General features: G+C 37.9%; 1 protein-coding gene across 3 annotated transcripts in view; it reads left to right on the forward strand.

The window, feature by feature from the left end:
- grik3 (glutamate ionotropic receptor kainate type subunit 3) overlaps nucleotides 1-25,370 on the forward strand; it is a 97,412-nt gene that overhangs the window by 51,803 nt on the left and 20,239 nt on the right. For all 3 annotated transcript variants that reach the window (XM_026185791.1, XM_026185792.1, XM_026185793.1), the window contains exons 2-10: nucleotides 6,284-6,457; nucleotides 6,645-6,902; nucleotides 6,993-7,174; nucleotides 10,053-10,106; nucleotides 12,632-12,802; nucleotides 13,395-13,538; nucleotides 17,711-17,818; nucleotides 19,837-19,950; nucleotides 22,521-22,724. In XM_026185791.1, the coding sequence (XP_026041576.1) occupies nucleotides 6,284-6,457; nucleotides 6,645-6,902; nucleotides 6,993-7,174; nucleotides 10,053-10,106; nucleotides 12,632-12,802; nucleotides 13,395-13,538; nucleotides 17,711-17,818; nucleotides 19,837-19,950; nucleotides 22,521-22,724 (1,409 nt within the window). The remainder of the gene's footprint in view (nucleotides 1-6,283; nucleotides 6,458-6,644; nucleotides 6,903-6,992; nucleotides 7,175-10,052; nucleotides 10,107-12,631; nucleotides 12,803-13,394; nucleotides 13,539-17,710; nucleotides 17,819-19,836; nucleotides 19,951-22,520; nucleotides 22,725-25,370) is intronic.

Here is a 25,370-nt window from a genome sequence, read left to right on the forward strand (position 1 = left end):
CCCAGTCACTAAAAGAATGAAATTACATTAACACACAACAACACAAAAGTGTGTCCAAGTAGTCCAGCTTTATCAGATGTGGGGAAATTGGTGCAGTCGGTAGAAACACGTTACACTCAAAACGATTTTACTGCCAAACTGGACAATGTGAAACTTCCACTTAAAAAATTGGCAAAATGCATCAAACCAAAACGAAAAATAGAAAGCAGACCTCTTTTAATGTATTTGTTTTGGCAGACTGTTATTCTTCCACTTATATCACATTATTAAAGTCAATAAATGCAGTAGATGATGAAAATATGTATTTTCAGTGGAACCCAGATGACAACTAAGCTGGTTTGCAGGCAGTCTGCCACAACACAACAGCAGAGGGTGGGTTTATGCTTGTGCATTTGCCCACATTGTTTGTGGGCACATAACATGTGTGGCTTTCATGCTACAACATTGATTTTTGCAAGGGCATGTACAGCTAAAATGTGAAACCTCTGATTCTGACACTGCACAGCATGTCTCTGTCAGATCCTTTAGGCCCTGCAGAAGCCGCTGTACCCATAGCTTCTGTTTATGATTAATTCCTGAGCTGTTTTTGCATAAAGGCCAAACGATTAAACGCTTACGTTTATTTTTTTAGTCATCAAGCCCACAACAACCACCAGTCACTAGGGAAAAAAATGTGCATTCCCTGACTGGCTGCCGAGTGGTTTCTGGAGGTTACTGGAAGTTGCTAGTGCTGCACTGAAAACCTGTTTGCTCAATAGCAGATTGCTGCAGACACACCAGAAATGGAGAGCCTCCACCTTCAAAGTAAGAGATGGACCTTTTGAAACATGTTGGTGGCAACGGTAACGCAAAACTTTTACTTTGATGGCAAACATTTTCTGTTCAGCTGAACTGAATTTTCCTTCAGTGGTCTTTAAAAGGATTTGGACCTATTATAACATAATCTCTTTTAATAAGATAAAAATGTTGCTTGTTGCAATAGAAGCTAATAAGAATCTGTAACTTAAGGAAGCTATTAGAAAATAACTTTCAAACAGTGCCACTAATCGATGGGAATTAATAAGAATATAAGTGATTCAGATTCCATTATCGATATCACTTATTGATTTGATTCCTTTATTGATTCTCATTGGCTCCGTTTTGAGAATCACCACCATTGCTAAGCAGCAGTAAAGAAATTACATTCGTCTAAATTAACTGCATGCTGCGGATCAAACGTTTGTGCGTTTTTGTTGAGGTATTTCCCCTCTTCGCTGTGATTACTGTTACTCAAAAAATTCATTTGATACACATAACACACAGAACACTTTTCTTAAAAGTAATGCAGTACGTTACTCCCGGGAAAAAGTAATTTGTTATACTACTTGTTACATAACTTTCATGTTGCCCTGTTAAATAGCTGAAACACATTATCTCATAATGACCATTTCCTAACATAAACCCGAGGCTACAACCCCACACATCAACACAAATCCCTAATGAGGACACGCATCTCCAAGATCTTGCTCTTGGTAGAATACAAAGCTGACCGCACAAAGCAAAGATGAAAACCAGACAGATGAAAACTGACTGCTCATCTGCTTGTTACCTGTTGAAGTTCAGGGTCTGGCTGCTGGGGTAGGCATTCACTTAGCTTTCACTCTGGGTTCTTGGCTAGCTTAGCATTAGCATGCTGTCTTGGCAGGTAGTAGCAAAGAACCAAAGTTGTGTTACCAGTTTGGTGCGGTTGTTTATGTCCTGGATGCAGTTTACCACTTTACTATTTAGCTGGTCCTTTTGTGCAATAAAAATAAATGTCTATATCCACGCTCTAGACTGCGTAACTATTTATGCCCTGACATGCAAAATGAAATCAGCTTATTGTAGCGCAAGTACAAGAACCGATAAGTGGGATCAATAGGCAGGCAAGAAATTGGACTACCAGACAAGTACAAGAACCGGTTCTCAGTTCCCATCTCTAGCGCCACAGATGAAACACTGTCAATCCCTAAACTTGCTTTATTTTTACTTTTTCAGCACCACTGCTAGTTATGCTTGTTTTTGCTTTCAATACACCACTAAGTTTGGGTGATCTAGTGCCATATGCATTTTGCAATTTAAGTTTGAATCACTAGCTACAAATACATAATCTTGTGGCTTTTCAGTGCAGCTGATCCACAAAGTCCTCAAAGGACAAATTATGGAAACAGCTGCAATTAGTAGCTGATTTATATATTGTGATAGGACCTTAGAGACTAATTAAAGGCTTTTGTGTTCTTGTCTATTGGAGACATGCTAATTTGAAGCCTTTTGACTGAGAATCACAAGAACAAGTCTGAAATTCATGCATCTCAATTTGCACACGCCCACTGCAATAACGAACATTCAGTGTAGTTGTTAAAATGGGAACTTGCAAACATGTCCCTAATATTCGGATGCCTGCATCATTAGAGTAAATTCTGTATGATGCTAAAAAGAACTGCTTGTCCCTTATCTGATGGAGTTGTGGGAGGTCTTGTGCATTAAACCTTGTTATTGTGGTTATGGTAGATTTCTGAAAACGGGCAAAACAAATTATCTTCTGGATTTTCCTTCCAAGGAGCAGGTTTTCCCCTGTTTATTAAATTTGTTAGAGTGCTTCTGAGCAATGCACATTTTATCTTCTTAACAGTCAAATTACTATATACTCCATTACTTAATGTACTCTAATGAGATTTCCCCATGAAATGGAAGGATTCATTTATTTTAATGTGACGCATTCTACCGGGTAGGTTTATGCATCACATCCCCTTGCAACTCACTGAAACTTTGTCTCATAACTAGTAAGATGAGCTTGGCTTTCAGAACTGCCACTCTGGCCACAGTAACAGAACTATATAATTGTGTGATCCAGGCACTGGGGATCTTTTCAGGGGCATCAGTGGGTCACAGGTACCATTTCTAAGCTAAGCTCTCTGCAGCCAGGTATTCTCTAGGATTAGTAAAATACCTTGTAAAAACAAGCTGGCAGGCAGCATTTGTGTGATAGACGAAGGGAATCCAAAATCTCAAACACATGCTGCAGAAAAAAATATGAGGTAAAATGAAATGTATCGCTTTGTATTCTTGGCCCACTGGCTGAAATCAGCGATGTTGCAATATACCGGTATGGGTGACAACTGGAAAATACAAAATGAAAAATTGCTATGAATAATTGATTTTCAAAGAAATAATTGGTACTGGAAAAAAAGCATATGATAACATCGTAAATCATTCAGTGTCATTATGGTTATGGTTGCAGACTCAGTTTGCAGTTTATCACAGCTCTTTTTTCAGTAACTACTCTTCTGCACCATCAGCCTGTCTATGCAAGTTATTAACAACATTCATTTTTCTCCTACACATTGGAACAAAATTAGTTCCAGTAACAAAGCCAGTACGCTAAACTGGACCACTTACACTACATTTGCTCTGCTGCAGTCAGGCTGTTGTTACATTGCTGCGTGAAGCACCCGAGATGGGCAACTGTTAACGACTTAATTCTTAATTTGATTACTGATTTTCTTTTTATTTGCTCTTGCTACGTCTCCCGCTCTCTCCATTCCAAGTGTTCTGAGCATATGCTAGCTGCTTCATTAATCTGTGCTACTGTGTCTACATTTTATGGATGGACTGAGTCCCTGCAGTCTGATATATATTTACACTACCATTCAAAATCTTCTTCTTATTTAATGATTTTTCTCTATTTTTACTACTTTCTATATTGTAGATACGCACTGTGGAAATCAAATATATGATGCAAGATATATGAAATTATGTAGCAAAGAAAAAATTGATAAATAACTCTAAATGTGTCTTTTATTTTATATTTTAAATAAAAAACATTAAATAAGAAGGTGTTTCCAGACTTTTGACTGGTAGCATGGGGGACTCAGTCAGTAAGAATTTGAAAAAAATAAAATAAAATGTAAAAATTTTAAAAAAGCTATAATTATGATATGAATTTTAAGTGCAAATCAGAGATCATGACAGCCCTAGGTGGACAATTTTAAACTTTGTTGTATTTATTTGTTCAGTGCACTGTAAATAAATATTAATATTAATGTCATGTTGTGAATGTTGTAATGTATGTGAATTGAATAACGTATTTATTGGTAAAAGTATTTCACTGTTCAGCCCTCGTACTGAATGCTAATCATTGTGTTTTTGAATCTGTAAACTGGAATTTAACTATTCACAAAATCTGTTTACTATTGTCAGACTTCGTATCTTCAACACTGGTTAATAGTCCCTTATTAACTGGATATCTTAAGGGGTTTGACATTAGCACAGACAAATCCAGCAGCTTAAAGAAATCCACTAAGGTATATTATTTTAATACAAGCATGAAATAGAGATGTATAAAAGTACAATAAAAGAATAGGAGGAAAATAATTAGGCACTTTCAAATGCTCTGCGGCATCACACTAACACAAAGCAATTTGTTGTTCCTCCTATCATTTCCTGATTGAATTGGAGCGTTAACATAGACTGGGAGTGATTATTAACTGATATCAATATGAGCCTGAGCCTTGACTCATACACCCTATTAATATGCAGCAGAAAATACTTTAAAGGCATCCTCTATTGGTGTTTAGACGTGTGTGATCCCGGTGTTTAAAAAAAGCAAAAAAAGACCTGGTTTTGAAAGGTTGTCTGTATATCTGAAATATTGGGCATAAAGTTAAACTTAAGCACTGACATTTGTAACTTTTGATGGTGGTGAGCATTTTTTTTGTTCCAGAATTGACAGAAGATGGCAGAGACTTTTCGCTTTGTTACTGAAATGGATAATATGATGAGAGTGGAGGTGGAGGAGCCATTGTCTCCATAAGCTGATGTTCCTGCAGGCATCTTTGAAGAAGCTGTCTAAACTGTCTTCTTTAAGGCTGTAGCCGAGACACGAAGGGACTTTGCTGTCTTACATTTGACAGTTCATGTTTGTTACTGTACCAATTACATATAAATTGAAACGCTTAAACTATTTAACATTAGATACGGCATGCGTCAGCTTGGAGGGGTGTTGAAATAATGTTTTAATGAATCCCAGTTAATGGAATGCAAAACACAAATATTAACTTAATAAAATGAGTTTACAACAGAAAGACTCCAGCACCAGCTTTTTTGTTATTTCTAATTGTGTATTATACAAGGAGTAGTGAAAAGGTGGATGAAAGAGGGATTTCAGCTTCAGTCTATCATGTACATCTAGGCTGCCATAGCCTGCTCTCCTTCAAAGCTAGGATATCGTTCCCCCTCTGCCAGCATCAAAGATCTTAGAATACCTTAATTGCCCATATCTCCAGATCCACTTTTTTGCTGGGAAAAACATTGCACAGTTTACAGTGCATGAGAGTAAATTTACATTGGGTGTATAATTTTACGTAGCAAACTGTGATTTGTGCAGGTGATGAATGCAAAACATAATTAAGTTCTGAACAACTCCCACTTTTCTACTCCTTTAATTTCAAAGGTGAACATTAAAGAAACATTTATCTTTACTTCTGCCACTTAACAGAATACAAAATAAAACCCATTGGTTGATAATGCATGTTACTAAAGGCAGGAGCTCTTTCTACATTTACAACCAGTTTTCAGGGGACTGGTATTAATTTTTAATTTAATGATTACATTTTTTTTTCTTTTTTAACATGTTTTGACACCAAAAATCCATCCTGATTCTATCAATCATATCAAGAAAAAAGGTATTCCAAAATAAACAAAAAATACATAATATACAGTAGTGGATGTAGTACAGGATTACCTGTCTGATACACCACCGTCTAAAGCAATACTGGACTTTGATGTTCATACAGACATGTTTGCAACTTTAGAGCAGTGGTCCTGGCCATCTGAAAATGGGAAAAATGCTTTCCTTTGAATTGTATGTTAAAGAAGAGTGCCCAAGTCCAGTTATCTGCACCAACAATGTGGTATTCGGGCGAAATAAAAGGATATCTTAATGGAGAGACAAGAGCCTGAGATATTCTGCTGCCCTGATGAAACAGCCAAACACACACACACACCTTAAATCCATTATGGCTTTGGACTTCAAACAGATATTGGGTTTTTTGCCCATTTCCTAAAAATGGAGAGAGTTGCTCCATGTTTGCTGAACAAAATTTTATATCTCACATAATGTGCACTTCTCCCATCAGTATGCGTCCTAATATTTTCTCCATTTAGTCCTACCTTAATTTGTGTCTGTCTTCCTGCTGTTGTTTTTTGATTAGATTTCAGACCAGTTGTTGTGGTGCTTACCCGTCTCTCCTTTTTTGTTTTTCAGGTGGAATTTTCGAACAAACAGACGGACCTGTTTCGCTCGTCAGTGCGGAGGAACTTGCCTTTAAATTTGCAGTCAATAACATAAACAGAAACAGGACTTTGTTACCAAACACAACATTAACTTATGACATACAGAGGATTAATATCTATGACAGCTTTGAGGCATCAAGAAAAGGTGAGTAACTTGTCTCACATTTATTCAAGGATTGTGACCACAGTGTGGATGAAGGCAGGAATCTGGTTTGTCACACTGTCATTAACTTCATATTAATCTGTGTTTTTGATTTGAGAATTCCCAAATTCTGCTGTGACAGGACATAAGTGAGGTTCTTCTCAAGCTCTTGTCCCTTTCTCCTCTTCAGCTTGTGACCAGCTGTCTTTAGGCGTAGTTGCAATATTTGGGCCCTCACATAGTTCATCATCGAATGCCGTGCAGTCCATCTGCAATGCACTGGAAGTGCCGCATATCCAAGTGCGGTGGAAACATCACCCTATGGACAACAGAGACACCTTTTATGCCAATTTATACCCAGATTACTCATCTTTAAGCTATGCTATCCTGGACCTGGTGCAGTTTCTCAAATGGAAAACAGCTACAGTTGTATATGATGATAGCACAGGTAAACAGACTGGTATATTATAACATGTTACTTCAGTTACTTGGGGTATATGTTATATGATCATTTTTGTACTGTTTCTTGTCTGATAAGGTCTTATAAGACTACAGGAGCTGATAATGGCCCCGTCTAGGTATAACATCCGACTAAAGATCCGCCAGCTTCCTCTCGACACGCAGGATACAAGGCCTCTTCTCAAAGAAATGAAGAGAAGTCGGGAGTTCCGGATCATCTTTGACTGCAGCCACCACATGGCAGCACAGATTCTCAAACAGGTTAGTGTATTTATAAATGGTCCTACTGTCAGATCTCGGAATGGGTAGAGAAATGAAAGGATGTGGTCCTGTTCAATATATTAATTCCCATCAGATTGGTTTTGATTTAAGTTACAGAGGATTACACATGGGACCGGGATTGAAGAACAGTAACAGAAAATGCACCACTAAAAATAAGACAACAGCAAGCTGCTAGGGAGTATGGGGATTTCCGCAATTACATTATTTCTTTTTTACATCAGTGTGATTCTTGTGCCCAGATCGCTGGTGCTGGTTCCAAAAGGGAAGCACAAAATGGACACAGCACTGCTAAAGTGCTCGTCCAAAATTTGGAACCGCTGATATGAGAGAGACTACAGGAATTTCATCAGCGAATGAAGCCCACAAATTCTGTCTGCAATAATTTCCTTCCTACAAAAATTACCCCAACTTCAGATATATGAAGGTACATAATGTTCACTTCTGAAATCTGTTGAAGGTGAGCTGGTTCTCAATAGGCACCAAGGCAGAACTGACTCGGCCTGCACCAGCGTAAAATTGGTAGAAAATAGGTGAAATTGAGAAAACTTGGATATTCGTTTCATTTGGAGGACATTTGGAATGATTTTCTTGTAATCATGAGCGGAGACTGTCAGTGTCTCCGAATTTTGGTTTTGCCCATTAAATATTTGCAAACTAATACGACACTGTGAATTCCACAAGGAAAAAAGAACAAAATCCACATCCACATTCTTATTCTGTTTGCTAAACTTTTAACTACTCAGACAAAAAAAATGCGATCTGAGAAGTTTTATTATCAAAACTGTATATAGTGTGTTTTGATTCTAATGATTGTCAGTCAACAAAGAGCTGTCACTATGATGCATGGAGCAGAGAATATGTAGGTGGTCTGATGCTCTTTGGATGTCAGGAACAGGCTGGTGGATCCCTCCACCCCCACCCCTCATTCAGTTTGCTGTCAGCTTCTGTTAACATTTTGCCAAATGCATCATCTCCTCAAAAGTTATTTGAATAACTCAGTCCACCCCAGTTATTGAGATCTAAGGTGACATATATTCGCTCTTGGCCAGTCTGCACATCTCGCGCTAAGAAACCAGTGTCCTCTTGAGAGAAGTGGTGAGAATGCTATAAGGCAAAAAAGCTCCAGACAGTTGTCTTCCATGACTGAGCCGGCCGGCCAAAGCTTTTACATAGAAATAAGGGCAAACTACATTCATTGCTGACTGCCTTTTATGTGCCATGGATCAATTAAAAAAGCTCCTTAAACGTGCATCTGTCAAAGTGTGTGCTGTACTGTATAGTACTGTGACCTTACATATAAAACGTTATTGTACTTTGCTGTGATACATTCTACAATAAATTTTTTGTGAGAATTTACTTTACGAAAAGTGCATTAGACACAAGTGCATCATATTAACTGTCAATCCCAGGTATTCATCCAAGCATTATGTTCAGTATCAATTACATGTCTGATATTTTTTCTTTAATTAATAGTTGGGCCTTTAAAATATCAGAAAATAGCGAATAATTGCTCATCGTAAGTGTCTCGAGACATTAGTGATATATTCAAATTGCTTGTCACATCAAAGAGAACAAAGAAAACACTGATGAGATATAATTTAAGACATTTTTACTTGAGAAATTACTAAAATGATCAGCTGATCTTTTTTTTCCCTCTTTCATATGTTGACTGACTGGCTAACCATTTTACCTTCGATAAAGTCAGCTGTGCATACTGTCAGTTTGGTAAATCTTCTTTATTTGTAATGCATGGAACAATTTTTAAATAGAATGCGGTGTGATTGTCACTTAAGACTTGAAATGCAAAATTTTGAATGGATACCATCTGTGCTTTGATTAGCTGGCAGCATTCACTGTATTTATCAGCTACTATTAAGGCAGACTGGTCCATTTATACATTTACAAAAAGGTTGCTCCAGACTAAGATAATGAGTAAAAATGAAAAGCATTGAATTCATTTGTAATGAGACTTGCATCAGGCTATTCATCATTGCAATCTGGATGATGCGACTGAATTTTACTAAGCTTTACACTCTGACATGCTTTATTGGAATCATTTCTTTTGTCATAACAAAACACTCAGTCCTGTCTTTCTTGCAGCATTCTCAGATTTACAGGTTGTCCTGTCGTCACACTCGTCAGACTGGGCAGGCATATATAATAGAAGATTACCAAAATAAAGAGTAAAATAGAAGGCTGACAGGGTTACGCAGCATCGGGAAAATTACAGTTATTAATGAAAACTCCTTCTTATACTATAAAAAATAAAATAAAATTTCAATGTCATGTGTTTAGCTGTCTATAGATGCAGAAATAAATTTGCTACCACATGAACATAACGTCTTATTTACATAACCTTGGCTGTTTTTTTTGTTTTTTTTTAAACAACAGATGGTACAATTAAATGGAAAACACAGCCACCATGGGAATGTAGTGCCTTTGAATGTAGATGGAGTGAAACAAGTGGCAATGATGGAGTGTTCAGATATGAGGCAAAGATTACCGAGCTCTTTTGATTGAAAGCTCTCTTGTCTGCTGGGATAACGTCACATGCCTCGAGGCATTCCAAACCATTTAAATGCATAGAAAAGCATCAAGCCATTCTGTAATTCTGTGGACCACATATGGTGCAGAAATCCCAGCAAACGGCAGCAGAATCTCACCTGCAAAATTAACAGCATGTTGGTCAACATGCTCGTTAAAACCTCTGTCTTTTCCTGCATTCCTTTAGCATTGTTTACTCTGACAATGCCGTTGATTCTAAAATGCCCTGACACGACACAATTACAGTCTTCTCTGTCCCGTCTCTACTCATTCACACCTTTCTTTCCCATCTTCTGTCTTCATATCCTTTCAGGCCCAGACCATGGGGATGATGACAGAGTATTACCACTATATCTTCACCACTCTGGTAATGTACCATGCTTGTTAATGCAAATAGAGTCTCGTTTGTTCTCATCTTCCCACCACTTGAGTTTTTGATGAATAGTGGCTAATTGCCAATGGAGTTTGGATCCAGTCCATAACATCAATTTTGTTTGACAAGCCGAAGGCATAATGGAGTCTTCTGTTTGCTGTAGTAAACACTTCGCTTTATAGTAAAGTCAACAGAAGTCTTTGAGGTAGCAGCATGGGGAGGAAAAAAAGGAAAACAAAAAAAGACAAACAAACAAAAAAAAAACCAAACCCAGCAGATTGAGATTTAAAGCTGAATGTGACTTTCAAGTTGGTACAATCATTGTATATATTAAACACACACACATATATATCCTCTTATGTACTTGCAGTTTATGCAGTCAAGCAGCCAGGTGATAGTCTATATCATTTATATTCAGGCACTCAAGAAACAAAAGAAATCGCTGCACGAAGAAACAATGAATGACTGACTGAAAGAATTTAGGTTGATCATTTAGATATGTTTAACAGCTTTTGAGTATGTAACCGTTTCCCTCCCATCATGAGTATTTTTAGCTCCCGCTCTGATGAAATGATCTCATCTGACTAATACTAGCAGACCCAGCAGGGTACCATTGCTGCTCCCTACTGCAACCCTGACTATCTGGTGACTGAATGAGAATGAATACCAGCGTGTTCGGTGTTGTTCCTTTCATTCCCTGTTATTGTCTTTGTTTCTGCCTCCCTTGTGCACTCAGTCTCTCCGGACTTGACCAGTCTGTTGTGATAATGCAATATGACATAGCGGTCCAGGCGTGATGTGTGTCATCTTTCATGCTCAATAGCGTGTCAATGACATTGTTCTGCTATGTGCCATGTTTGTATAGCAAACTGGTTGGTTTAATAGGGAATGCAAAATGTCTTTTCATCGCCGGTGCACTAGTCTGTGTGTGTAAGTGCAGCAGTTTCCTGGCTTGTTCTCTAGCAAGATATTTACTTGAGGATTAACTGAAAAACTTTTATTTGATATGATTTTTTGCATCAACAATATTTTTCACATAAAGGCACTATATCTTTATAGAATCAGAGTGCGATATCTATCTAAAGCTGCAATATACTGTCATATTGACAGACACCCCATTAAGAAGATTATACCTCGCGGCTTGATTTGATCCAAAATGATGAATACTTGCATGGTGTACATGGCAATACAATTTCCTCTCGATGGAATTCACTGATGTCTGTGTTTTATCTTCTGAGGTGAGGGAAATGCCGACTTATTAGAGCATGAAAAGGTAACAGCAGAGTGGTATCGGGTAATAACTTCCTTGTCCTTTGAAATGAGTCTGTCATAGCTCCCGCATTGCCATAGCTATCTCTGAGAACCTAAAGACAAGAACTTTGTTATGTTTGGTACCTGTACAACACTTCTGTGTGTATATAGATATACATTGGGGTTTTCTGGTAAAGAGATAATTGTACGGTTACACAAAGTTTGCATAGCATATGTGTGCGTGGAAGGCAGCAGTGCAAAATTCAGACTTGTAACAGATTGCTTTTCTGGCATTGCAAAGGGGCTAAAGCAACCCCTTTTCCAAAAATGCAGTGATGTGTAAATCATTGCATTGTGTGCTTGTAGCAAAATCAAAATGAGGGCAACAATAAAATCTCAGCGTTTGTTGTCATTGTTAAAAATAAAGACGTATTATACTAAATTTTCTATCCCAGTATTTTTGGATACATAGATTCAAAGCTAAAAAACCTTAAACCTGATCTGCTGTACTTTATTGCTGTACTGCTTTCTAGTGGGAAGGGGGGAAAAAGATGAGAAATATTTCAGTGATTCAGAGCAACGACCGTTTTTTAGTAAGTGTCTTACACGCTCTTGTTCTCCCAGCACTAACCCCACAGGGTGCTAATGAAATATCTATGTTCATCCAAATGTCTTTTCCAAGCCCCCTGGCCCATTCTGACACGACATGTGTCAACATGTGACTTCACACTTCAGCTACAATGGCTTCCCCAGAAATTGCAGTGGCTCAAATTGAATTGCTTTTTGCTTATAAGGTACCATGGGAATGCAAGTGTTGAATTATTAATATTCATTTTTTTTCCTTTCCTTGTTCTTTAATTCTTTCTGAGCCACAAGCAATAATTAGAGTCTTGCCAAATTACAAAAGTACCTATAGAGATCTATTCACATAAAAAAGCAAAATACATCCTGAGCTTTTAGCTTGTGCACTTGGTTCATCATTTTGTAGGAACTAAAGCAACAAAACAAACAAACAAAAACAGTTAACAGGCTGGCTTTAAAAGGATTATCCAGCAACAAAAGCTATTTAGGTCTTTTGAGGTTTGCCTTATGATACAAATACCACTTTCCATGCCATACTTAAATCCTACTTTATTTCACCTTAATAAAGTTATCGCTTTAATCAGCTGCTGTGACATTATCTTTATGTGTGGGATTGAATAAATACTTAAAGACGCTCAGTGGTACTAATTAAGAATCCACTCTTCATTACTTCTGTCCCTCAAAAGGACCTGATGGCCATCGACCTTGAGCCCTATCGCTTCTGTGGCGTCAACATGACTGGTTTCCGCATCCTCAATGTGGAAAACCCTCAAGTTGCTTCCATTGCAGAGAAATGGTCAATGGAAAAGCAGATACCACCTAAACCCGATTCAGGCCTGCTGGAGGGCATCATGACGGTATGTGGTATATACTTTTGAAGTCAGTCTTAAAAATCTTTAATCTTGTGTGGTTTGGTACGAAATTACTCTTTACCTCAGGAATTATCTCTGCAGTAAGCTCTTTATTTTGGTCTTGTGCTTTACTGCTAGGCTTCAGCAATGACTGAAAAAAAGACAAAGAAGTTCATCTTACACATGGCTATCCAAAATTATGTGTATATAATAAGAACCAATTATCCTTTGAGATGTATTCATCACTCTTGTTCAGTTTAGTTATTGGGACATTGTACCTTGATACATAGTATATTTTTAGGAAAACAATAGAGATGTAATCTTAATAAAGCTCTTTTGGGGTAGAGTGGAGCAGGATGCTTACAGCGTGAGTGCACCAGCCACACACACACATAAAGGAAACGGAGACCATGTTTATTTTTTACTGTTCTCATCAGTAGTATAAATAAGGCAAGCAAATCAAGGTTGAAGGTTGAATTATTAGTTAGTGTATAATTGATGTGAAAATAATAATAATTAGTAGTAAGACTAACGGTGACTCAACTGTTTATGTCTTTGTAGAGTCTTTAGCTGAAACAATGTTCACCCCTTATTCCAGACAGATGCAGCTCTGACCTATGATGCAGTCCACATTGTTTCCGTCTCATACCAGCACGCTCCTCAGATGACCGTAAACTCACTGCAGTGCCACCGCCACAAACCCTGGAGATTTGGAGGCCGCTTCATGAGTTTCATCAAAGAGGTGATGGGGCATTGGCCTGTTGATATTTGATATAAGTGTTTATATAGAAACATAGTGACTGAGTGGTGAAAAGGACTACGGTGAGCAGAGTGAGAGCCATGTAGTCGTGTGGGACTTGGATATTTACCCAGCAAAATCAATCTTATCCACATACAAAGTGAACCAAGACTTGATAGACACATCAAAGCAGCATTGTTGTCAGCTTTATAAATTCCCTGTATTCATAACCTATTTTCCAGAAAGCATGTACTGTAACCTTTTGAAAACACAACTTGTGTAATCGTCTCTTATTTCATCTAACATGAGGCCCTGACAGTGCCTCAGAATTCAAAGACAAGTCTGTGCAAAGTGAGAGATTAAGGGTGTGCAGAGATGCTACTATTTGTATCTTCATTTGTACAAACAACAGAATCATTTGTATCTGTGTTTTTCACGGGTGTGGTCGTGTGTGGTGGGGAAGAGTTGAAAATGTCAAGTTACATTTTTCTCACTTAAGAAAATAACTCCAGTTAAAGCAAATTTGAATGACTGTACACAGGCTTTACTTTCTAAAGAAGATTCTACAACTGTGGGAAGCCTTTTTTGGTTATTTGGCAAAATGGATGTGTTGGTGGTGTTTGATATATGGTCAATATTTGTGACCAGTTTGTGACTAGTCCTGTGGTCAGCTTTGGTCACTTTTCTTGTAGGAATCTCAAACACCACTATGATAACGGAGAGGAAATTTTCTATGTACATTATAATAACTGACCTGATACCCATTCACTCTTTTATACAAGAAAAGTATTCTGTTACGTAGGGCTGTTCGATATAACGATATATATCAGATGACGATATAAAAACGTCTATCGTTTCATTTTACGCTATCGTTTGTTTCGTGGTGTTGCAAAATAAAATGTTTACGACAATATTTTTTCATCGTGTTGATGGTCACTGTAGTGGCTATATTAATTTCTTAAAGTTCTCTCTTTCTCTTATATTTAATATAACCACACTACGGACGGAAAAGCGCCTGTTTTATGCGTTGTGGTTAGCAACAACGATGGTAACAGCATCGCGTGTCCGCTTGTTTATGTTCCACATAAACCTTTCACAATAAAGCTCAAGATCCTGTTGAGACTTTTCAAAATAAACTGAATCACGTGAAAGAGCAGATTATTTACGGATGAGAATAAAAAGAGCCACCAGGTGCTAAAAAATAAACTTTAGACTCAAACGTTAGAACAGGTTTTTCCCCGCAGCACGCTGTGTAATGAATACTCACAAAGAAAACGGCGGCCGTTACAACTTATGTCTAAAAATGTATAGTTTCATGCATCTGTTAAAACACTGGACTCCAGCTACATGACGCGCAGCTGGAAACACTTCACGCAAGACGAGCTGCCCGAGATTCGCAGAATTTACAGAAAATGTTACATCTGTGTGATTTATAACGTTATGGGACAATAGAATTCTTATATCGGGATATGAGATTTTGGTCATATCGCACAGCCCTACTGTTACGTAATTACTTTTCCTAAAAAAAATGCAGTATGCTACTTAATTACTCCTCAGAGAAAGTAATTCAATACACTACTCGTTATATTACAGTCATATTACTCTGTATACTGACTTGAAATGAACATAACTGCCAGTTAATGATATAATCCTCAAGTTACAGTCCTACACAGCGACATAAAATGAGGACGTACATTATGTTTCTTTGAAATTTGTTAAACCCAACGCTGAAAATAGGTAGGACAAAATCACAATAGAGCTGTCATTGTGGATGGTCACCTTCACGTGTTCCCCCCCAAAAAACAAAAAAAAAACATGTTCCCTGTGTCATGCTGTTTCACTTACTCCACTTTGCCTAATAAAAGCAGCAAGGGAGCAACGAGTAAACAGTCTCTCTCATTAATGTATGTCCACTGATCTGTATCTGCAACCAAGCTGCAAAGAGAGGGAAGAGTAGACGTGTCTATAGATCCTTGTGTGGTCCATTTGTTGGGCAGGACAACCCCAAATACAGAGTATCAGTTGCCACTCCCTTTCTAGTCTAGATTACCAGGAAAATTAAGTGCAGAGAAAACATCATCTGGCTTGCAGCCTTGTTCAGTGATAAGCACAAGTGGAATTGGGGCTCCAAAGGAAAATAAGTATAACCTTTCTTTGCCCTAATGCATTGCTTTCAGAAAGAAAGTGGGGGTGTGTGGGAGGTTTTAAATGGCCACGACTTGTAGCTCCTCCAAGACTTTGCTTCACCAACAGATGGCATACTTGAAAGAACAAATTCTGGTCTGGTCTTTCTATAAATGGTAGTAGACTCCCAGTAAGCATTCAAATACAGTGTTATAGCCAAATCATCATCTGACTTTGCTGAACAGGAAACACTTTTTTTTGTTTCAAGTGAAAATATAAGGTGGTATGATTTTTGAGTTGCCTGGAGATGCCTTTTTCTTAGTGGCAGGGATAGCAGTGCATGTGCTTATGTGTCTTGGACTTCCCAGCAGTACACTTGAAGAGACCTGAAATTATAAAGCACACTAAGACTGTATTTGCAGTATTTTATTTTCACAGATATCTGAGTTCAGTTCATTTCATTTTAGACGACTCTGTAATTAGAAATTGGATCATTTGATTCATAGAACAAAGGAAGACGGGTGAAGATGGGTAAACTGATGAGTGAAACATACATAAAACGGTGTAACTGTATATTAAGCAGTTTTAATTAAAGCTAATTAGTTTTAATTAAAGTTTTTTAATTAATTAATTAAAAGTTTTTTATTGATTAACAGTACTGTATTATTACCTTTTACTCACAATGTTGCTGTTTTTAATCATTTAACAACACTAGGAATTTACTACATATACTATGCACTGAAATGTGATATATATTCTGTTAGTTTTTGGCTACACGTTGCCAACTGGAACAGGAGCTATAAAATCCCGCTGCTGTTTGAGATGCAGTAATAGACACAATTCTCTTTGCCTGCAAAGTCTGCACACCCTATATCTTACAAACGTCTGGTGTCTGTGTGTGTCTGCAGTATTTAGTTTAAAAAAATGCCAGTGTTAGCCATCTTGAAAGGATTAAAGTAAATTCAATATTATTACATGATTGTTCTTATGCAAACATCGTAAGTCTTAGGTTATGAAAGCTTAAACTCAGGCCTAATTTACGCTTACTTCAAGACAGGAGTGTGACATATTCTGAAGGTCGACTTCGCCCTTTCGATGTGATATGGCTGACGCATTTATGTCACTCTCTGAATTAGAGCTGCTTGAACATACCACCCACCTATATGGCAATAGGCCAGTGGGAATGAGGTATGACAGTGTTTGGAAAAGCAGAGTGCCACAAATTTTTCCTTGAAGCCTCAATATTCTCATGTTCTGGCAAGCTACATGGTGGTTGGACAGCTATAGCCTGTAGTGTTGTCACAGTTTAGATTTTAAACATCAGAAAAGTGTTTATGATATGTAAAGATTCATTACCATGTACAAAGACCCTTTAAAAAAAACCTTACAATGCTGTGGTGTACACACTGGGGTGCAATCGCAACCATAAAACTAAAAGAGACAAAAATAAAATGAGTAGAGTTACTTCCTGAGTTTTTTATGATTGCTGCAATGGTCTGAGGTATGTTCGTGTATTTAGTACGGGCCTGCATGTATTTGCCTGTGCACACGTCTGTGGAGGTGGCAGGTATCAGGGAATCATAATAGGGGGCAGTTGTATGTTTTTCCCCTCATGGGGAATCAAGCAAAGGGAGACGGTTGTTAATTAACTCCATAGTCTGAAGGGAAAATGCGTTGGAGGCAGTGAAATGTAAAATGTAATTAAAAAAGAAAATGCAGCCTGTGTGATTTGTGTTTGTACTTTTGGTTCATGTCTGCGTGGGTGTGAATTTGCTTTCCGTGAACGTCAAAGTATGTTGCAGTGTGTTCTGTTGATAGGACTTAAACATCTTTCTCCGGTTTGTTGTTTCTTACTGTTGTTGACGTACCTTGCACCTTCTAGTTTTTGAAACATGTAGGAGCGGTACAATCAAAATATTATATACAGGTATATGGGTAGATGTGTACTGTATATAGGTGTCAGAAAGTAGGTATGCAGTAGCACTAAATTCTGGAAACATGGGTAGTTTGAGCTCATGCTGGGTAAAATATGTAGATATTTTGTCTTTCAGTCCCACTGGGATGGTTTGACGGGTCGACTGTCCTTCAACAAAACAACTGGTCTACGTACAGACTTTGACCTGGACATCATCAGTCTAAAGGAGGATGGACTTGAAAAGGTAACTATTGTTTAATGTAAATCCTTGTTAGATGAGGTGAAACATACAGCAATGTTTCACGGCAAGGAGTATATAAAATGTAGAATTTTCATCAAAAGAATATATAAAATTGCTCATTAAAATATATATATATATATATATATATATATATATATATATGCATATTTCTGATTTTTTTAATGTTGAATACACGCACACTTGGCAATATCATTTACCTCCTAACAAGGAAGCAAATTGGCTGTTTCAACATAAGCATAAGTTAGTGGATCATAAAGCAAATTGGATTAGGGTACACATTAGGGTGTTAATTGCTGCCTCTCTTAATGATAATTTGAGGTGATGCCCAAAATGCTGTTTGGTGTTAATGAGCTGTATAAACATGTTTCACACAAAAAGGGGGTGTGGGGGACTAAAAGGTTCCTACTGTAGAACTTATTTTATTATACTGGAAGGCCTCTGGATTACAACAGCTATTCTCTACTAAAAGGCTTTCATACATTATGAATACATCAAATAGGGATAAGTCCCATTATGACTTCTTCAAGTACTCCCTAAAGGCTCAAGAATATATAATAGCAGGGGCTTTTCAGCTTGTAACTCCTCTGTTCCAGAATGAAGCTTGTAATACTGCAGCTTTGAAATGATTCTTCTTCCCTCTTTTATTGGCATCTTGTCCTGCATGTGGTCAATTAAGTTGAAGCGCAGTCATCTCCTAAAAGTATTTGATGCCATATTAGTGCATTCTCATTGTGCATCTGACAAATCCCACTCTAATGCATGCTAGGGTTGATCCGGCAGCATGCTGCAGATTGCTGGAATTTTTTTTTTCCCCTTGTATATCCGTGGAATCGGCTTTGACTGTTTGAGCCTATTAAGATGTGGACTTTTTTCTCAACTAATCCATTGTAATTGAATATTAGCCTAAGTTTGAGCTCACGCTGGAATTATGAACAGGTTCTCAGACTGCCACTTTCACTCAACACTGGCATGCTCAGGAGGGTGAAATAAATGTAATGCTCTCCGTGTGGATGCATGAGTAAATAACTTTTGAATCCAGTCTTTTGCTAATCATGTTTAATGAATTGAGCTAATTGTAATTGGGTACAATTAGAAAGAATTTTGCAAAGCGGAAAGCATTCAGATATTTTTAAATCTCTCTCCTGGAGTCCTGTTTGGTTGTGTGACAAGCTGTAACTAATGTGCTTTTCAAATTAGAGCATATGCCTTTATCTGGATTAGGCAGGGAGGACATTAACAAACATTTTTCATGCTTTTTTTCTGGGGTGGGGGTGGGGAGCAAGTTTTTAAATGGATCCACCTCAAGCACAAATCCCAGTGAATATTAAAAGCACTGTCTCTAGTAATAGAGAAAGAGGGAAGAATGGGAGGAGGGTTTGGTGGAGAGCTCGATTTGCAAACAGAGATTGTTACCGACAGCCACAGGACTATTTGTGCTAATGATATGTTCCAGAGAGTGTCTCTACAATATGCAGAGTTTTTTTGCTTCAGGGCTTCATGCATGTATAACTCCTTTTATTTGTTCAAATCTCTTGGCTTATATGAGGCTGTACAGCAAAATTACTTTCACAATGCAGTCCTAATGGCATCCCCATTCTCCAACTTCATTTAAATTTACTGTGAGCTTGTTGTAATATTTGAAATATTCAATATTTCTATTGGTTTAATACACAGTCGTTTCTGTACACATGTTCATATTACATAGATTCTACATTTATATAAAAATGTTTTGATGTGATTTGATTTATCTGACTTATCGCATTGCAGTTCATTGTTCCAGTTTCTTTGATTTACCCATAATGCTTAATGCTTAACTAACCCCCTACTCCCCAAAATATACTGGCCTGCTGATAAAAGGTGACTCAGCCAATCATCTAATGCTGCCAGAGATGTGTTCAGCCTGGCACTAATGTGGGAGATGGTTGCCGGCAGAGTCTGCTAAGGTCATTGCTGATCAACAGAAAAAGAACACTTAGCTACACACTTTTCCTTTTGCACAGGTGGGGAAGTGGAGTGCGTCTGGAGGTCTTAACATCACAGAAGTGCCGAAGCGAAAAGGGATGAACATCACGGATTCTCTGGCTAACCGCTCCCTTGTCATCACCACCATCCTGGTAGGTCACCTGTGTTAGCCTGGCGTAAAATATGCCATACCCTTCATTCCTTCCCAGTTGTCCATCTTATAGATAACACATTGCAATCCAAGCCTTGCCATATATTTACTTCTTTTCATTCTGTTTGGTTCACTGCAGACTAGAATTCTTCAGGCGTGCTTTATACTGAATATACTGCACTATAAGGAAGAGAAGTGGCTGCTAGATACAGTAATATGTTGTACTGACAATTCTAAAAATAACACAAATACTGACACAAATCATAGATATGATAGTAGATATTTTTTTTATAGCAAAAGCAACTACACAACACAGACCTGTCAGTTTTGAGAAGCCCTGGGGCAAAGAAAAAAAAAGGAAACAAAAGAGTCAGTGCTACAATAAACTATTCCTGAGAATGCATTAATTACATGTTCAGATAGAAAGAACTTGGCAAGCCCTCCGCCAGATCCACATTACCTTCATTTGTACAGTATTGTAGATTCCCAGTGGTATGTACTTAACACTGTCACTGGCTGTTGGGGTCTTTGTATAGCTATCAGGAAGGTGCTTGCCCAGATGTTCGCCTGTACACCCCTTTGGGACAGCTACACAAGCTACAATGATAAACACTGTTATTAAGCCTATATTGGACTACAAAGCTATAATTATGAGAAGTGAGGTCAAGGTGGGATATAATTAATGCCTATCAGGTGGCATCTATGTTAATACTGTCTTATACAGGAGACATGAAACAAGGATTTTAGTGCTATACTAAAATATACTAGCACTAGTAGTTACAGACTCATTTCTGTGAGAGTGGTGTAGATTTTGGATTTTTTATCTGCACTTCATTTTCTTCTTAAAGAGTATTTCTAACATTTTCCAACATTTTCCTTAATTTGCTTTTTCTTTGGATATCATTTGTTTAAGATCATAAAACTGACTATTTTCAAATTGCCGAAGAGAGCTCCAGCTTTAATATCAATCTCACGTCTTAGTGTAATGGCATTGCATCAAACTGATTCCAGTGAAGCATGGAGAAGACGTCTGACAGCTTTATAGTGATAACTTCGTAGAAGAGATTAAGGCACTTAATGTGTTTTTCCCCTTACATTAATTGTTTGCACTCCATTGCCTGTAATGTCTCTGCGCAGGCCCACCTTCCTTCCCTTTCTGTTATGCACGCCCATGCTGCGATTGTGAGCATAGAACTGGTATAAACACTTTGCTTTGAGTTAAAACCTTGGGGAATAGCAAGAATTGGAAGGCTAGAAACAGATGGTAATGACTTTCTCCCTTAACATGCAAACTTTTTGATCAAGTTAATTGGACAACTTGAGCAAAGTTTGCTGCTAAGCACTTGCTCTCGGAATGCATTGTCATCAAGTATTCATAACTTATTATTTATTTAAAAGGTCATCCCGATTGTAATGTCCAAGTAGCTTCATATTTTGTAGACAAACAAAGATCTTGAGCATTTACTGAACACTTTTATGGGCATGTAAGTTTAACTAGGATGCGTAAAATAAATTATTGCCTGCTTGATACTCGGGTTGCTTTACACCTTCTTTTACAGACAACTGAACAGAATTATAAGTGTAAATTTTTATTTTTTATTTTTCCCACCCCTCATTTTCTCCTAAAATAACTTTCTGGGGGACTAAAAGAGTACTGTGACTTTTTTTTCCCTCCCCCTTCTTGACTACATCATTTTCTTTAGTGCTCTACCAGCTACAGCTGAGGGAAAAAATATAAAGAAAGGGGTCACCTTCGATAGAGAATCAATTACCCTACGTCTGAGCTCAGTTTGTAAATTATACATCTTGCTATTGGAGGCAGTAAATTGTATTACAGCTTTTGCATAAACACACCAACATGTTTTGAAATGCACAGTGAGATATGCTCGTCTATCTGGCAGAGAAATGGTAACAGGCACTAAATAAAGGAAATCATTTATGAGCGGTTCTGCGTTAGTCATTGTCACTGCAGGCATCAGCTCAGTTGCTCTCCCTTGGAGGTTGGTGACAACTGATGAAGGCAACACAGTGGCTATGTTCCATTACACTGCTGCATTCTGTTCCTAATCAAGCTTTTATACAGCTTAAATTATGAGCATCCGGGCAGGATATTACAGGCCAGTAAAGAGTGTCAGCTACCTGACCATAAAATAAACGGTGCACCAGCTATATAGGTCAGTGAGTGGGAGACAGTAGGTTTAGCTATTTGAACACTAACTAAGCTCATTGGTAATATAAATATTCCTTCTGTGTGCATTGCCATCACTATAAGAATCACTAGATGCTGATATAAATACCTGCAATATAAATTTTTTACTTTACATTACCATCTTGTTTTAGCTCGGGTCCCGTTTCTTTAATACTTCAATGTAGGAACAACCTCAGCCTTCTTTCATATTTTACCACTGCCTATATCCACACTGTGTACTTGAATCTGCTGTCACTGCCTGTTAAATGCAACAGCGACTCGTCAGCTCAGATCACTTTGCTTCAATTAGGTTCATGTGCTGAAACAAATTGAAAAAGCTGACCTCACCATTGCTTTTCATTTGATCTTTTTGGTCTGAGCAGGAGGAGCCATATGTCATGCTTAAGAAATCTGACAAGGCGCTGGTTGGGAACGACCGTTTCGAAGGATTCTGCATCGACTTGCTAAAAGAGCTGGCCAACATCTTGGGCTTCACGTATGAGATCCGTCTGGTGCCTGATGGGAAATATGGCTCCCAGGATGACAAGGGCCTGTGGAACGGCATGATTAGGGAACTTATAGAACATGTAAGTTTTACTCCTTGTTGACGTCTTTTTTTGACCAGAAGCATTATATGCTCATATGTGCATAATAGATATATAGCTGTAATCTTTAAAAGACAAAACAAAGCAATAAAAAAAAAGATACGCCTACCAGAACCTCCAAAGCTTAAGACAAAATGAGGTATGTGTTTAATAGAAGCAAAAACAATCAAATTTGTAATTTTATAGTGGTTATGAACCAGACTATTTTTTATTTGTAGGGAGTTTTTAACAAGAAATCATTTTATTATCAAAGTGTAATGATTTAAACTTTGATTTATATGCTCCAAACAGTCTTTCGCATCATCATGCGCACTTACAAAAGCATGCCATTGAGCTGAATTACAGGTTATGTCCTCCATGTGGACAGTGATATAGTTATGATTGAGTACAAGTCACAAGGAGCCTACAAAGCTGTCAGTTACATTTATGGCACAATTATGTCAAGGTTGCCTAAAAGTTACAAGTGTGTTGATGTCATTTAGTAAGACAGGCCATTTTGTTCAGCTGGATAAACCACAGATCTAGGATGAGCACGTAACGCTGCATAGATTCAGGGAAACACAATGGCAATCATCTTTCTGAGGGATAGCGACCAATCGTAGCTGTCTATGTCAAACTCAAAGCCTCAGTGGCCATGAAACTGCTTCGCATCGAAGCGATGGTGGCAATTCTCTGCTGGCATTTCATAAGTGTCCCTGTCAGTGCTCTCTCTTTGTCCTCAGCCCCATCGGGTCAGCGCTGTACTCAGCTGAAAACTTGTAATAGCTTAAGTGGCATTTAGTGCAGGGAATCGTATGGCAGGAGTCAATGGCTTGGTGCTGAAAGGGTTGGAAAAGGTGGGCTCCCACTGCAGCACTTTATTTCTCCGTCCAAGCTTTTTGCTAGATCCGTGTTGATAACAATAACCTTTAGAGGAACAAATAGATTACCAAAGGGAGAGACAGCTGGCACGAAAAGGAGATGCATGACTCCATCATTAAACAACACATACGTTATTGGTGCATTCTTTGGTTTCAAAGAGAGGACTCACAGGTGGCCACAGAGTCTGTTCATCTGCTTCCAGCCAAATAAAAAAAAAATAATAATAAAAAAAAAACAGTGCAAAACTGTGGCATCTGGTGATTACGACCTTTGCACTCAGCTTAAATATGAACATAAGCTGTTGAACACACATAAACAGCAATGTAACACCATTTAGTCTATAGCTACAGAAAGTGAGAAATTCTTAAGTAACAGAGATTGGAAAAAGGAATAGATTTAAATGCTTTTATGATGCACACATATGGTCTATTTTAACCTTTTTATACCTATTGCTTTTGTAAATAGCAGCAGAAGAGGAGATTGGAATCTATACTGCTGGTTATTGCTTTTACTGCTTCTTATCACATGGCCAAGGATGCAAGACGATTTTTTTGTGGATTTTTAGTCAGTTCTATTTTGTGGTCTAGTGCTTTCCTTACTCCACTGGTATGGATAAGCTGATCGTAATTCAGCAGACCTGAAACGTAAACGTTAAGGCAAGCTCAAGAGATCTGACCCTGAGATGATATGGGAGAACTGTAAGGATACAGATTTCTTCAAACTATACTGCAGCTGTATTTTTTCTTTGCTTTGGGTCAAACTGAGACATGCTGTGCAGAAAGTTTCTGTTTTTCTATACATGCATTGGAAGGAGGATATTTCTATAAAACAGATAACAACAAAGAATGTTTTCACCTCTTCTGTTTCTCTCTTAACAATGAGATACAGAAGGTAGCTGACATTTTTTATCTTTTCTCTGTGTATTTATAATTACTTTATGTTAGCCCCCCATTGCTTCCCCTCTTGTGATACAGATAGATAAGCTGTATAACAGTTTATTGCGGCTTAGCGAGATAGGGTCTTAGGTAGAAAGCAGGGAAAATAGTTGGTTTTGAGTGATAAAAATAGTCCTGAAGCACGAGACTTGTACTTTTATTGCTATCAGCTTGCCCACTGTACCCTCAAATCATCACTGCATTGCATAATTGCACAATTGTCTGTTTAAGTGAACAAAATGCAAGTTTTAGTGTTAAATTCATTCATCCCTGTAGCTTACAGAGATTTTCACACTGATAGCTACATGTGGCAGAAATAGAATAAAACCCGTATATATTTTTTAGTATGAAAATGAAAGTCAGTTATGATTTACTCGCCACAGAATTGGAGACTTGAATGAGAAACTGCAGTGTTGCCAAGTGCAACGATTTAGCATTGTGTAACATGTAGCGCTTTATTTTCCTCTGTGCAGTCACAAAGCTCACTGCAGTGCCAAAGGGCATTGTTTAGAAGGTGCTAAATGATGCAACAGGCCTTGTTAAACTTGATTTAGTCACAATAGATGATCACTTTAATCATGCTGTGATGCAAATGTTAAAGGCGTCCTTAACACATCATTTGTTTCTGTCATGGCAATTAATCTTTGCTTCGACAGATACACTGGAAGATTATAGTCAGCCCACTTCCTCTTTGTCTACATTGCTACACAGTTGATTAGATTTATTGCACAAGAAGTAGTTACCCTATTTTCAGTTAAATAGCACATTTTCCAAGGCCTCAAAAATCTTATGATCAGCATATGCTAGATGGACAGGTGTCATTTTGATTGCT

This window comes from Astatotilapia calliptera, chromosome 11 (assembly GCF_900246225.1).
Source record: "Astatotilapia calliptera chromosome 11, fAstCal1.2, whole genome shotgun sequence".
Lineage (NCBI taxonomy): Eukaryota > Metazoa > Chordata > Actinopteri > Cichliformes > Cichlidae > Astatotilapia > Astatotilapia calliptera.